We start from the raw sequence: 13,294 nt of genomic DNA, 5'->3' as shown, positions 1-13,294 counted from the left end.
TAATGGGCTGGTCGTTGAAAAGGCTCTTTGGAAGGCAGTGAGTGAAGAGCTTTGTGCTGGGAGCGCCCAGGGATATCCATATTCCATCTCTCCTTGGGATTCCTGACAAAATCCCACCCAGTGCCACCCCTGCCATGGCAGGGACACTGCCACTGTCCCAGGTGCTCCAAGGCCTGTCCAGCCTGACCTGGGGTGTCACTGGGTGGCACTGAGTGTCCCCTGTCCCCAGCTGGGTGTTGGGTCTGGCTGGGCTCTGACAGGAGGTCTCCATGGGGCACAGCTGGGGTGGCTGCTGTCCCCAGAGCTGCTCCTGACTCCTGTCCTTCTCCAGCCCCTGGTGGCAGAGCCCCGTGACGTGGGGTGGCTCCCAGCCAGGCAGGGCAGGGGCTGGGCTCTGCCAGGCTGCACGAGGGCTTTTATTGCACTATATTGCATTTTTAGTGCCCATCGGAGAGAGGGCCATTAAGGCTCAGCCGAGTACATTAAGAACATTACTCCAGTGTGAAGGAGACGGGGATTAGGAGCAAGCCGAGGAGTTATAGTTCTGTTCCCACTCTCCATTTCCCTGGAGGGGACAGGACCTAGCTCAGCAACCCGCAGCTTTGCTCAATGTGCCCGTTTGGGGTCCCAGAGGAGCAGTGCTCACTGGGGAGCTCCCAGCAAGGACCTTGGCCGTGAATCTGGTGGCAGAAGGTGCTGCAGCAGGGGAGGAGTGATCCAAACCCCAGGCGGGACCTAACAACACCCTGGGCTGGTCACAGCCATCCCAGCTGGCACCTGCAGGTCTGGTCACCGAGGGATGGGCACCACCGTGGGGTGTGGAAGTGTCCCCTAGCTTCGGTTCCTCAGCCCTATTTTGGCCCCTGTTTTGTGGGCCGTGCTCCGTGTCCCTGATCCATTGCAGAGCTTTTGTCAGGCTGGCACCGGGCTCCTGAGAGCGTTTTGTCACGCTGTAAATGCGGGGTGGAAAAACCAAGGAAACATGTTTCCTTCCCAAATTATCTCTCAGAGATCTTTTCTCCCGCCTGCCCTCCCACGGAGATGTCTGACAGTGTCCCGGCTGCCCTCTGCATTTGTCACTCTTTGGAGAGGTGACACGTCTGTGCCTGCCCTGACACAGCAGCCGCAGCAGGGCCAGCGTCTGGGAGCAGGCAGGAACACCCTGGTGCTCCTGAGAAAAAACGGGCTGGGAGCAGGGGAACCTCCAACCCTGCCTGGAAAAGCTCCGTCACTGGGGAAAGCTCCATCACTGGGGAAAAGCTCCATCAATAGGGGAAAACTCCATCATTAGGGGAAAACTCCATTATTAGGGAAAAGCTCCATTACTGGGGAAAACTCCATCATTAGGGGAAAAGCTCCATCATTGGGGGAAAAGCTCCATCATTAGGGAAAAGCTCCATCATTAGGGGAAAAGCTCCATCATTGGGGGAAAAGCTCCATCCTTAGGGGAAAAGCTCCATCATTGGGGAAAAGCTCCATCAATAGGGGAAAGCTCCATCATTGGGGAAAAGCTCCATCATTAGGGGAAAGCTCCATCATTAGGGGAAAGCTCCATCATTAGGGGAAAGCTCCATCCTTATGGGAAAAGCTCCATCCTTGGGGAAAAGCTCCATCATTAGGGGAAAGCTCCATCCTTCGGGCTGGAGCTCTGCTGTCCCCGGGGTATTTTGGGTGTTCTGTTTGTGCCTCTCCCCAGCCGGAGCTCACACCGCCCACGGCTGTTCCTGAAGCAGAAATATCTCAGAAATGTCTCAGGAGTGTCTCAGGAGTGCTGTGGCCCTGCTGGAGGGGCTCTGCTGAGCTGCCGCGGCCCCAGAGCTGTGCCCGGGCTCTGCAGGGACACACCTGAGGCTCAGTGGGGACCACGGCGGTGTGCTGGGCTCCCAGCTGGGCCCCGAGCTCTGCTCCAGCCTTGGCAGCTCTGAGTCTGGGTTATCCTTGGCTCTGTTCATGATTCTGGGTTATCCTGATTCTGTCTGTGAGTTTGGGTTATCCTTGGCTCTGTGAGTCTGGTTTATCCTGATTCTGTTCATGAGTCTGGGTTATCCTGATTATGTCTGTGAGTCTGGGTTATCCTTGATTCTGCCTTTGAGTCTGGTTTATCCTTGGTTCTGTTAGTCTGGTTTATCCTTGGTTCTGTTCATGGGTCTGGTTTATCCTGATTCTATCTGTGAGTCTGGGTTATCCCTGGTTCTGTTCATGATTCTGGGTTATCCTGATTCTATCTGTGAGTTTGGGTTATCCTTGGCTGTGAGAGTCTGGGTTATCCTTGGCTCTGTGAGTCTGGGTTATCCTGATTCTGTTCATGATTCTGGGTTATCCTTGGTTCTGTTCATGAGTCTGGTTTATCCTGATTCTGTTCATGAGTCTGGTTTATCCCTGGTTCTGTTCCTGGGTCTGGGTTATCCCTGCATTTTCTGGGATCTGTGCTTTCCCCCTGGGGGCTGATCCCAGGGCTCACAGGTGTCCCCAGGGTCAGATCTCAGGGATCTCCGTGAGAGCCCTTTCACCTCAGCCCAGGTGCCCCAGCCTGGGGTCTCTCTGCTCTGGGCTGCAGGAAACGGGTGAAAGACAAGGCTCAAAGCAGCAGTGAAGTTGTTCAGCTGAGGAGCTTCCTGCTCTGGGCCTTCCAAAGAAAGCAGGGGATGGTTCATCCATTGAGGGGTTTTCTTCTGGGTTCCCTGCACTCCCACCTCCTCCCAACAGGTAACATCCCATTGTCAGCTGGATCTCAGCCCTCCTGGGCAGGTTCCCCCTTTGCAGGGCTCTGCTCCAGGTCTCCTGAGGCTCTCCTGGCGTGGAGCTGCACCAGCCCAAGGGATTGAAACGTTTAAAGCAGTTTGTTTTATCTCCCATTGTTTTTCCCACGTGGCTGCACCATGTGCCTGGTGTTCCTCTGGTGCAGGGGGGTTTTCCAGATCCCTCACTGTCATTTGTGGGCACCAGAAACTGATGCCTCGGCAGGACTGAGCTGGGACAGGCACTGGGCACAGCTGGAGAATAAAGCAGAGATTTATTGAAAGGCCTTTAGGGGACACCTTGGGCAGGACAAGAGCCTGGCCAGGGCTACACCCAAGGGGGACCCAAAATGGTCACAAAATGGGCACAAAATGGACAAACAGTCACCAGGTCTCACACTTGGATCAGTTTTGCTCCATTTGCACCTTGGGGTTGAATTGTCCCATCCCAGCCCCAGGCTGTGAGGTCCCGTCCTTCTTGTCCCTCCCTCCAGCCCACCCTTGGTTGTGCTTTGGGGCTGAAAGTTGTCCTTGGTGTGCAGCAGGAGAAGGATTTGTTTTGTGTCCCTGCTGTGTGCAGAGCTGAGTGACACTGACTGTGAGCTCAGAGCTGCCCCTGGGCACCACAGAACCTGGAATACAGCACAGATAAAACTGCAGGCATCAGCTCCAATGCACCTTTTGTAGCAGATTTTAGGAAGCCAAGAACTCCCAGTCTCTTGTGCAGCCAAACCCAGGCTGAGCCTGTTCCCACTGGTGGCTCTACAGCACATCCTGATTTTCCTGCTGGTCTTCTCACAACCAGAGCTTTCCTACATCTCTCAAAGTGATCTTACACCATTCTTCTAATTTAATTTAGTGTTCCCAAGGAGAGTCTTAATTTTTTGTATATTACTGGAGTTTAACTGCCATAATAAAGGACAATTTTGAGGTGATAAAACACACCAGGAATGTCATTAAATATGCAGCAAAGGTCTGACACAATGGAATTAAGCATTAATGAATAACATACTGGAAATATTAGTCTTCCATATTAGTTTAGGTGTTCTGTTGTTGGGTAATGATGAGGGCTAATGCGAAAAAATGAAACAATAAACAAGATTAGTGAAATGAAATTTCCAAGTGATTCAGTAGCTTCTTCATGTGTAGAAAGTTTCTAAGTTAAAGCTGTTGGGTATCCACAGGGATCCTTTTCCTTGGATAAATTGTTGTCATTCCATGTTTTAATGTAATTTTATTACTGGTGCACTTTCCATTTTTACAATTGAATTACCATACTATGGAGATGTAATTTAAATTCCAGCCCATCTGCAGAGCAGGGCAGTTGTAAACTTCTTTTACTGCCATCAGCAAGGACTTTGGAGCTCTTGGCAGGCAGGAGAGGGAGCATTCCTAGGGTGAGGCTATTAATTGTTCCAGTAAAGAAACAAGCAGCCAATCCTGAGCCTCATTAGGACGTTGATTTAGGACACGGGGGCCCGGACGGCATTTCTGCATCTCTCTACAAGCCGTTTTTTTAACTCCGAGTTCCTTCTTCCTGAGGATCCTGCATATTCTGTGCTGGTTTGGCCTCTCCATTTATTTTCCCCCTTGCAGTGTGGTGCTCCACGGCCAGGGTGTTCCATCTCCCATTCCTGTGATTTGTGCAGCAGAATAAACCCCAGTCAGCTCTCTCTTCATGTGCCTTGATCTGGTTCCATTGGAGGGGCAGATTCAATCCATTTATTTCCACTTCTGGCTGCAGGGAGTGGCTTTTCTATCCATCAGCTCATTTCCCACGGACTGGAACTCCTTTGGAGTGCTCGGAGTGCCTGTGCATCTCTGCATCAGCCTCTCCAAAGAGTTTCCTCACGTGCAGCTGGTGCTTCTCCCACTCCTTAATTCGGCGGTCAGAGGGTGATTTGTGTGTGCCAGGACTCCCGTGTCCCCACCGTTCCTTTGTGGATTCCCGTGGGACAGAGCTGTTGTGCCACTCACTTTTCTCCCCAAAGCAGATTGTGGCACAAAGGAACTTTTCACACTCGGGATTGTTTCACATGGACACTTCAAGCTGCGCTTGGGAGAGGTGGAATTGCTCACCTTGGTAATCCAGCAGAGCAAGGCCTGATTCCCTAAGGCCTTTCTTTTCTTACCTGTCTGCAGCATTCCGTCTGTGCGTCACCTGAGCTCTGCTCACCCCTCCCAACCAACTCCCGTCAAATCTTCCTTCGGGGTGTTTTCTGTGCAGGGAGGGATGTCTTGGAGTCGCTGCCAGTGAGGAGCAGCGCCAGGGGCTTCATCTCTTGTTCCCAGAACTCTGATAAACATCCAGGAGGCGGCCCTTGGCAGTGCTCATTTTAAAGGAATGTATTAATCAGATTAATTGAGGGTTCCTTCTAACAGTCATCAGCAGCAACATAACTTCGTGACGTGGTGTTTTCAGCGTCGCCAAAAGTGATTCCCCTCCCCAGAAAGGGATCTCTGCAGATAAATCAGCTGAAAAAGTGTTAAATTGTCTCTTCTGCTACCTGGTAATCCAATTAAGCGGCGATAAGAAAAACAGCTCCCGGAGAATTTCAGGCGAGCGGAATAATGCACTTAGCGTTGTAGCAGGATCCGAACAGCACCGACTCACCGTGGGTCTCCATGGCGACCGCAGCAGCTCTGTGATCCCGGCTCCTGCAGCCCCTGAGCAGCAGCGCTGCCTGCCCCGGCTGCACTGCGACCCCCGGGCCTGCAGGGCGAGGGGCAGGGCGGCAGGGCACTGCTCAGGGGTGCTCAGGGGCTTCTCACGGGTTACTCACAGGTTACTCAGGGCATTGCGCAGGGGTTACTCAGGGGTTACTCAGGGGATGCTCAGGAGTTACCCATGGGTTACTCAGGGCATGGCTCAGGGGATGCTCAGGGGTTACTCAGGGGTTACTGAGGGCATTGCTCAGGGGTTGCTCAGGGGTTACTCAGGGGTTACTCAGGGGCTGCTCAGGGGTTGCTCAGGGGATGCTCAGGTCATTGCTCAGGGGTTACTCAGGGGTTACTCAGGGCATTGCGCAGGGGTTACTCAGGGGTTACTCAGGGCATTACTCAGGGGTTACTCAGGGTTACTCAGGGCATTACTCAGGGGTTACTCAGGGCATTGCTCAGGGGTTTCTCAGGGGTTACTCAGGGGATGCTCAGGGGTTACTCAGGGCATTGCTCAGGGGTTACCCAGGGGATGCTCACAGGTTGCACAGGGGTTACTGGGGGCATTGCTCAGGGGTTACTCAGGGGTTGCTCAGGGGTTACTCAGGGCATTGCTCAGGGGTTACTCAGGGGTTACTCAGGGGTTGCTCAGGGGTTACTCAGGGCATTGCTCAGCGGTTACTCAGGGGTTGCTCAGGGGTTGCTCAGCCCCTGCTGTGTCCCCTGTCCCCGGGGAGCTGCAGTGCCCTGCACTGTGCCCTGACCTCTGTGCCAGGCTCTGACACGGGGAATTGGCATTTCCGTGGCATTCCCAGGGAAACAACCCTCACGTCCCCGAGAGGGCTGTGTGTGGATCCCCTGCCCAGGGCTGGGGGCTCTGTGCCCACCCTCTGTCCCCTGTTGCCTGTTCCCTGCTGTAGGATCCAAAGTCACGGCATCATACGCTCCTCGAATGGGTTGGCTTGGGTTGGGAGGCACTTTGGGGGTTGTTCTTCTCCTTTATTCCTTTCCAGCCTTTCCTTTTCCCTGTTTTCCTTCTCCCCACCGGAACAATCCCTTCCCCTCCCGAGTGTGGAGCAGCCAAGGTCCAGCAGAGCTCCTTTGCCTTCGGGCAGCTGCAGCTCAGCTGCTCTCTGTCAAAACTGCGGGACAAACGGGGCTCGGGGGGGGCCACAAGAGTCGGATTTCACCATCTCCAAGCAGGAATTCGCTTTTCCCGGCTGTGCCCTGCTTCTCTCGGGGTTTGCTTTGCCCTGGGAGGAGGAGGAGGATGCTCCAGGGCTTGAGCCTCCTCCTCCACTTCCTTCACCCTCCAACACCTTCCCCAGTGCTCCAATTACCGGGACTGTTAAATCTGAGTTTTAAAGCCTCTCTGTGAATCTCTCCCTTGTCCTGCTGCCTTTTAATTAACTCATCCCCACCGCTGGTTTTTTATTAAGAGCTCTGATACGTTATTAATTAACGCGCCGTGCGCTTGTGCTGAGCAGGTTGGTATCAAAGATGCCATAAAAGATGAAAGTGTTTACTACTGAGGAACAAAATAATTAAGGCAAAAGTTGTGTTTTCATCTGCCAGCAACAAGCAGAACGTCAGTGGAGATGGGAATTTTTTTATTATGATTATTTTTTCTAAAACCAACTAGACAACTGGAATAGAAGAGCTGTGCTCTGAGTGGGAGTTTCTTGGTGTGGCTGTAGGCAGCTGTGACTGTGCTGGTGCTCTGTGCTGTGTTCTCTGGGTGTTTATGAGCAGCCCCATTCACAGATTTATCTTGGGCCTCCCCTGTTTGTGTCTCTCCACCTGTTTGGTGGTGGACACCTGAATGAACAGGGATTTTCTCGCCCATTGTGGGTTTTGCCAATATCTCCACTTTGGCAGTTCCTGTTCCTGGTGAGTCATTCCACTGGAGCATTTTCCCCCCTGTAGCCCTCAAGTTGCAAAGTCAAAAAGAATCTCAGGGCTCCACTGTGCAAAAACCTGCCCAACACACTGTCAGTGCCTTCAGCCTCTCAGCCTCTTGGTTTGGGGCTTTGTTCAAGTTTAAGCCTGTTCAGGGCGTTGTTGTTTCCTGTTTTAATTCCTCTCCTTTTCATCCTCCCACTGCCCATTTCTTTGTGTGTTTTGCTTTTCTGTGGGCTGGGCACAGTGTGTGTAAGCCCTGGCACTCCCGGCTGTGCAGGCTGTGCTGTCAGAGCAGGGATTGGGATCCCTCTGGATCCGGCCATGCAGTGATCCCTGCAGAGTTCCTCCCCTGGCAGGCTGCCCTTGGGGCCCTGCATCCCCCACCGCCCCGGTGTGCTCTCCCCTGTCCTCTTCTTGATGCCTCGGCAGGGCTGAGCTGGGACAGGCAGCTGGAGAGTAAAGCAGAGATTTATTGAAAGGCCTTTAGGGGACACCTTGGGCAGGACAAGAGCCTGGCCAGGGCTGCACCCAAGGTGGTCACAAAATGGTCACAAAACGGTCACAAAATGGTCACAAAATAGTCATAAAATGGTCACAAAATGGTCACAAAATAACAAACAGTCACCAGGTCTCACACCTGGATAAGTTTTGGTCCATTTGCACCTTGGGGTTGAATTGTCCCATCCCAGCTCCAGGCTGTGAGGTCCCATCCTTCTTGTCCCTCCCTCCAGCCCACCCTTGGTTGTGCTTTGGGGCTGAAAGTTGTCCTTGGTGTGCAGCAGGAGAAGGATTTGTTTTGTGTCCCTGCTGTGTGCAGAGCTGAGTGACACTGACTGTGAGCTCAGAGCTGAGTGACACTGACTGTGAGCTCAGAGCTGCCCCTGGGCACCACAGACCCTGGGATACAGCACAAACAAAACCCAAGGCACCTGTCTGAAGTCCCTTTGTGCTCTGCTCCCCGCACAGGTGGGCTCTGCATCGCCCAGTCCCTGAAGATCCCCCAGGACCGCCGGGACAAGAGCATCGACTTCGACAGGATCATCCGGCAGCTGCTGGAGACGCCCAACGCCAGGGCCATCGTCATCTTCGCCAACGACGAGGACATCAGGTGGGGCTGGGGCCACCTCCCCGCGCCTGCTGGGCAGGGACGGCCCGGGCAGCCCCCAGGGAGGCAGGAAAGGGTCTGTGCCGCAGCCCCTGGAGCTGGGAATGTGGGGAAGCACCGGGGGGAAGCACGAGGCTGCTGCTGCTGCCCTGCCCTGGGGTGCCCAGATTGGGCTGGAGGGACAGGAGTGGGGACCAGGGTCTGGGAGATTGTCCTGGAATGGGGACCAGGGGCTGGGAGATTGTCCTGGAGTGGGGACCAGGGTCTGGGAGATTGTCCTGGAATGGGGACCAGGACCTGGAATGAGGACCAGGGTCTGGGAGCTTTTCCTGGCACGGGTTGGTTACTTATGCTGGATGGCAGAGCTGACCTTTCCTCTCCGAGGAATTCAGAACACGCCCCCCTCTCCAGGCAAATTGTACTTTGTGTAATTCATTAATTCAGAGTCAATTTTATGGCGAATGTCAGTTCACAGTGATGGAGTGACTTGGATGCTCAAGGTTAAACCACTTGGAATGGGCTCATAAATAACACAAAGAATATTTTGTGTTTCATTGCTCACTTGTGCATTCCGGGTCCAGAATTTGAAATGAGCTGAAAACTGTGATGAGATCGTTGGTTGCTGAGAGCCTGGTGCCACAAAACGAATTTAGGGAAAAAATTCACTAAAGTAATGGTAAAACTCTGAGTTTTAGTGGAATCAATAACTCAGTCCTGGGATACAGGGTGAATTTAGAATTTACAGGGTGAATTTAGAGTCCACTGGCGCTGTGTGGATCATGGTTTGGATCGTGGGACGGGTTGGGTTTGAAGGACCTTTGAAGATCCCCCAGTTCCATCGTTCCCTGGCCCAGGCTCAGCCCATGGTGACACAGGGAGTGCCAAGGTCTGGAGCTGTCCCTGTCCCTCACAGCCTCACCCAGGCTGCGAGACACCCTGAGCTCCTCCTGCCACTGCCAGCCCATTCCTCACAGAGCTGCACGTTCCCACAGAGCCCTGTCGCTGACCAGCCGTTCCTCTCCACAGGCAGATCCTGGCGGCCGCCAAGAGGGCGGATCAGGTGGGCCACTTCCTCTGGGTGGGCTCCGACACCTGGGGCTCCAAGGTGAGCCCGCTGCTGCAGCAGGAGGACGTGGCCGAGGGAGCCATCACCATCCTGCCCAAGAGAGCCACCATCGAGGGTAAGAGCCTGTCCTGCCCCTGTCCCTGTCACCCCGAGGGGCTGGGGATAATCAAACTTGGAGTTCATCTCCATCCCCTGATCTCTCCCCGGACGTCTGTAGCTCTGGTTTTGTGCCTGAGGTGTTTGGGGTTTCTGAAATCCTTTTCCCAAGGAATTTTCTGTAAACAGGAGAAGTGTTCTGTAAACTGCAATTTTGTTATTCATTCCTTTCCCCAGGAGGGACTTCTCAGTGTCCCTCTGCTCTGACCAGTGGGAGTGAAGAGGTTTGTCTTTGTGTCACCAATCAGATTGGGCTGTGTGGAATAGTGTAAAAAGGAGACACATCCCAAAAATAGAGGAGTCATTTTCAGCCTCTGAAGTCAGGATCTGTGTCGTTGTGGTGTAAAAGTGTCAGATGTCCCTGCTCCTCGTGTGGAAGCTCCAGCTGTTCCCCAGCTGAGGAGCTGCCAGCAGCTGCTTGTCAGAGCCCTTTAAAGAAAAAAGGGACCAAAGTGTGTAGGGTCAAATGAGGGGATTGGTTAATCCTGTTAACAGGGTAAAGAAATATCTCAATGAGAGGGTGGAGATGGGCTCCAGAGCTTGGGAGGGTGTTGCCAGGGCTTTGTCCCTGGAAAGAAAAGCTGGTCTGAACTCTGGTTACACACCCCGGAGGAGCAGTTCAGGTCTCTGAGGCAGAGGAGAAGTTTTCTGCTGAAGGACTAAAACTTCATTTCTCAGTCACTGGTTTCCATTCAAACTCAGCTGAACTTTTATTTCAGGTCCAGCGCTGTGTTTATCCACGTTGGATGTGTATGGGGAATTTGGGGAAACTCGTTTGGCTTAATCCCCTTGTTTGCCAACTTTCCTTCGTGCTCTGAAGTGTTTGTTGTCTGATCTCGCCACAGTTTGTCAATGCTGTGGTGGGTAAAGGTGCTTTAGCACCCACCTGCCTTCTTCTGGGCACCGGGGGTTGGTCAGAGTCTGTGTTCTCTGGAACAGGCACTGAGCAGAGACACCCAACTGCTGTGCCCACATTCAAACGGGTTCTGGTGTCCTCACTCCCTGGAAAACCGAATAGTTGTGTTTTTCCTGTGCCTGCACTCCCTGCTCATCAGTTATTCCTCTCAGGTAGATCAGCTGTTTCATTCTTTTACATTTTGAACCCCCCGAGGCACTCTTGGATGTTATTTCTCCGTAAATACAGGAAGTTGACAGACAATGAAGTGGTTTGTTTCAGAAAACCAGGATATTTTAATAAGCTTTTCACACTGTCTGTATCATCCCTGAGGGTTTCTGACACAGCAAACGAAAATTCTGTCAACAGTACACAACCAAAACTTTCCACGTTTGTTGTTTTAAATATTTCCCTTTTACGTTGCACATGAAACCCCTCCTGGGAAGCAGGAGCAGGTTTGGATGCAGTGAGGGAGGATGGCAGAGAGAGGGAGAGTTCAGGTGGAGAGAGTCAGTTCAGTTGGAGTTCTGAGCGTCAGTGGATTTGGTGTGTCTGCAGAAGGATGTGTTTATGGGGCTGCAGACATCTCGGAGAGCTGCCTGAGCTCGGCTGGGAGCGTTTTACACTCAGAGCCACAAGGGCTGGGGGGTTCCTGTGGTGCCTGAACCACATTTGCCTGCAGATCTCTGCCAGTGAGGTGTCCTTCAGGGGCAGGCACACGTTTTGGGCCCTGTGTGCTCCTTCCTGGGCAGGAGTGGGAGCAGTGCCAGATGTGGTGTCCCTGTGGCTGTCCCTGGCTGTCCCTGTGGCTGTCCCTGTGGCTGTCCCTGTGGCTGTCCCGGTGGCTGTCCCAGGCTGTCCCAGGCTGTCCCAGGCTGTCCCAGGCAGCCCTCGCTGGCTGCCATCTGGATGTGCCATCTGCTGCTGCTGTCACAGGCTGCAGGGCTGCCCGAGGGGCAGGGCTCATCCAGCGCTGTTGGCAGCTCCCACGTTCCCCTTTCCCAGTGAGCCCATTTCTGTCCCATTCCCAGTGAGCAGCCAGGGGAGTGCCAGGAATCCTCTGGCTTTGGTGTCTGCGTGCCCAGGGGACCCAATCCCTCTGATCCCTGCCTTCCTCCTGCTGCCCCAATCCCTCTGATTGATCCGTGCCTTTCCCGTACTGCCCTTGTCCCCTGATCCCTGCCTTCCTCCTACTGCCCCAATCCCCCTGATCCCTGCCTTCCTCCTACTGCCCCAATCCCCCTGATCCCTGCCTTCCTCATGCTGCCCTTGTCCCTCTGATCCCTGCCTTCCTCCTACTGCCCTTGTCCCCCTGATCCCTGCCTTCCTCATGCTGCCTTGTCCCTCTGATCGCTGCCTTCCTCCTACTGCCCTTGTCCCCCTGATCCCTGCCTTCCTCCTACTGCCCCAATCCCTCTGATCCCTGCTTTCCCCATGCTGCTGGAGGTCGTTCTCCTTTCCTGCCTGTTGTTTTCATTTCCTTTGCCCACAAGACCCAGAGAGAAAGGAACTGGACAATTTAATGTCATCCTTTCTCCATCCAGAAAGGAGCAGCTGCTCCCTAAAATCCAGCGAGGTGTCGTTTCTGACCAGGGCACAGAGTTACAGAGATGAGGCATTTGGTTTTCCCTGCAGGCTGAAGGAACCCAAGTGCAGGAGCAGGCTGGGCTCGGAGCCCTGAGCAGGTCCCAGCCCAGCTCCTTTCCCTGCAGCGCCCTGGGGCTCCAGGGCAGGGCCCAGCTCAGTTCCCACTGGGTTTAGTGACAGCTCTGGGTTAGAGCCAGCAATGAGGGGTTGCCCTCATTTCACTCCTGAAAAGCATCTCTTCTTTTTTCTCCCCCTTTCCTTTTACCCCTGCCTTAAGTAGTGTTTGGAATGTGTTGGAAGAGGATTGTAAGAAGCAGAGAGCACTGCAAGCTCGTGGGCCTTCAGCTGGGCAGTGACATTGCCACAGCAAAGGGAGAAAACCTTTGGCTGCTCAGGGCATCCTCAGGAAATGTGCACTGAAGTGGGCGCTCACTGAGGGGTGTGTGGCACACTCTGGGCCAGCAGGGTTTGTCTCCCTGGAGCCATCAACCAAAACACTCCCTGTACAGAAATCAAACGGCGTTTTTCCAGCTGTTCTTCACCCCCAGCTGTGAGCTCAGTCCACAACACAGTGTGAAGTGCAGGTGTGCTGTGGTTTTACACCTCTGGGCACAGGTACCAGCTGATGTTCCTGCTTTCCTGACAGTGGGAACATCCCAGGACATCCCACAGCGGGGCCTGAAGTGTTTGGCTTTTGTAGCATCAGGCCCCAGATCCTCAGTTATTTGTCTTGGGACTCGATGCCACTCTTGGGACAGACTTTTCTGTGCCACAGTCCCACGGGGGGATTTAGGAAATCATTAGATGAACTGAATTCGTTCATCTTAAGTCAGTCTTAATATAGCCTGATTGTGTTTGATGTAATTATGCTGAAAAGATAAAGTTGCATTTTATTTGCATAATTGCAGCAGACAGGGAGCCAGAGAAGTGCACATGAAAGAGGACTCACTCCTTGGCGAGTTGGGCACACGCTGCAGTGCCAGCCCAGGCAGGTACAGGAGCTGGAAAGCCTTGGAGAGGCTTCCAGGGGAAAAAGAGCAGATTGTAGTTATTTATTGGCTGCTTGCTTTGTTCACAGAGCAGGAGGCTGTGCCCTGCTCCCTGCTGCTCTGAGCTGTGCCTGAGCCCAGAGGAGACTCCCAAACCTCATCCTGAGTCCCAAAACCTGTTTTCCTCCTCACCTCAGC

The 13,294-nt window shown here is 53.5% G+C and overlaps 1 protein-coding gene across 1 annotated transcript in view; it reads left to right on the top strand.

Moving 5' to 3' along the window:
* GRM7 (glutamate metabotropic receptor 7) overlaps nucleotides 1-13,294 on the top strand; it is a 196,682-nt gene that overhangs the window by 98,933 nt on the left and 84,455 nt on the right. The window contains 2 exon segments of the mRNA XM_066327148.1: nucleotides 8,265-8,406; nucleotides 9,430-9,584. Coding sequence (XP_066183245.1) covers nucleotides 8,265-8,406; nucleotides 9,430-9,584 — 297 coding nt within the window.

This window comes from Sylvia atricapilla, chromosome 11 (assembly GCF_009819655.1).
Source record: "Sylvia atricapilla isolate bSylAtr1 chromosome 11, bSylAtr1.pri, whole genome shotgun sequence".
In the NCBI taxonomy this organism is placed as follows: Eukaryota; Metazoa; Chordata; class Aves; order Passeriformes; family Sylviidae; genus Sylvia; species Sylvia atricapilla.
Note: the sequence above shows the minus strand (reverse complement) of the source record. Positions and strands in the feature narration are given on the sequence as shown.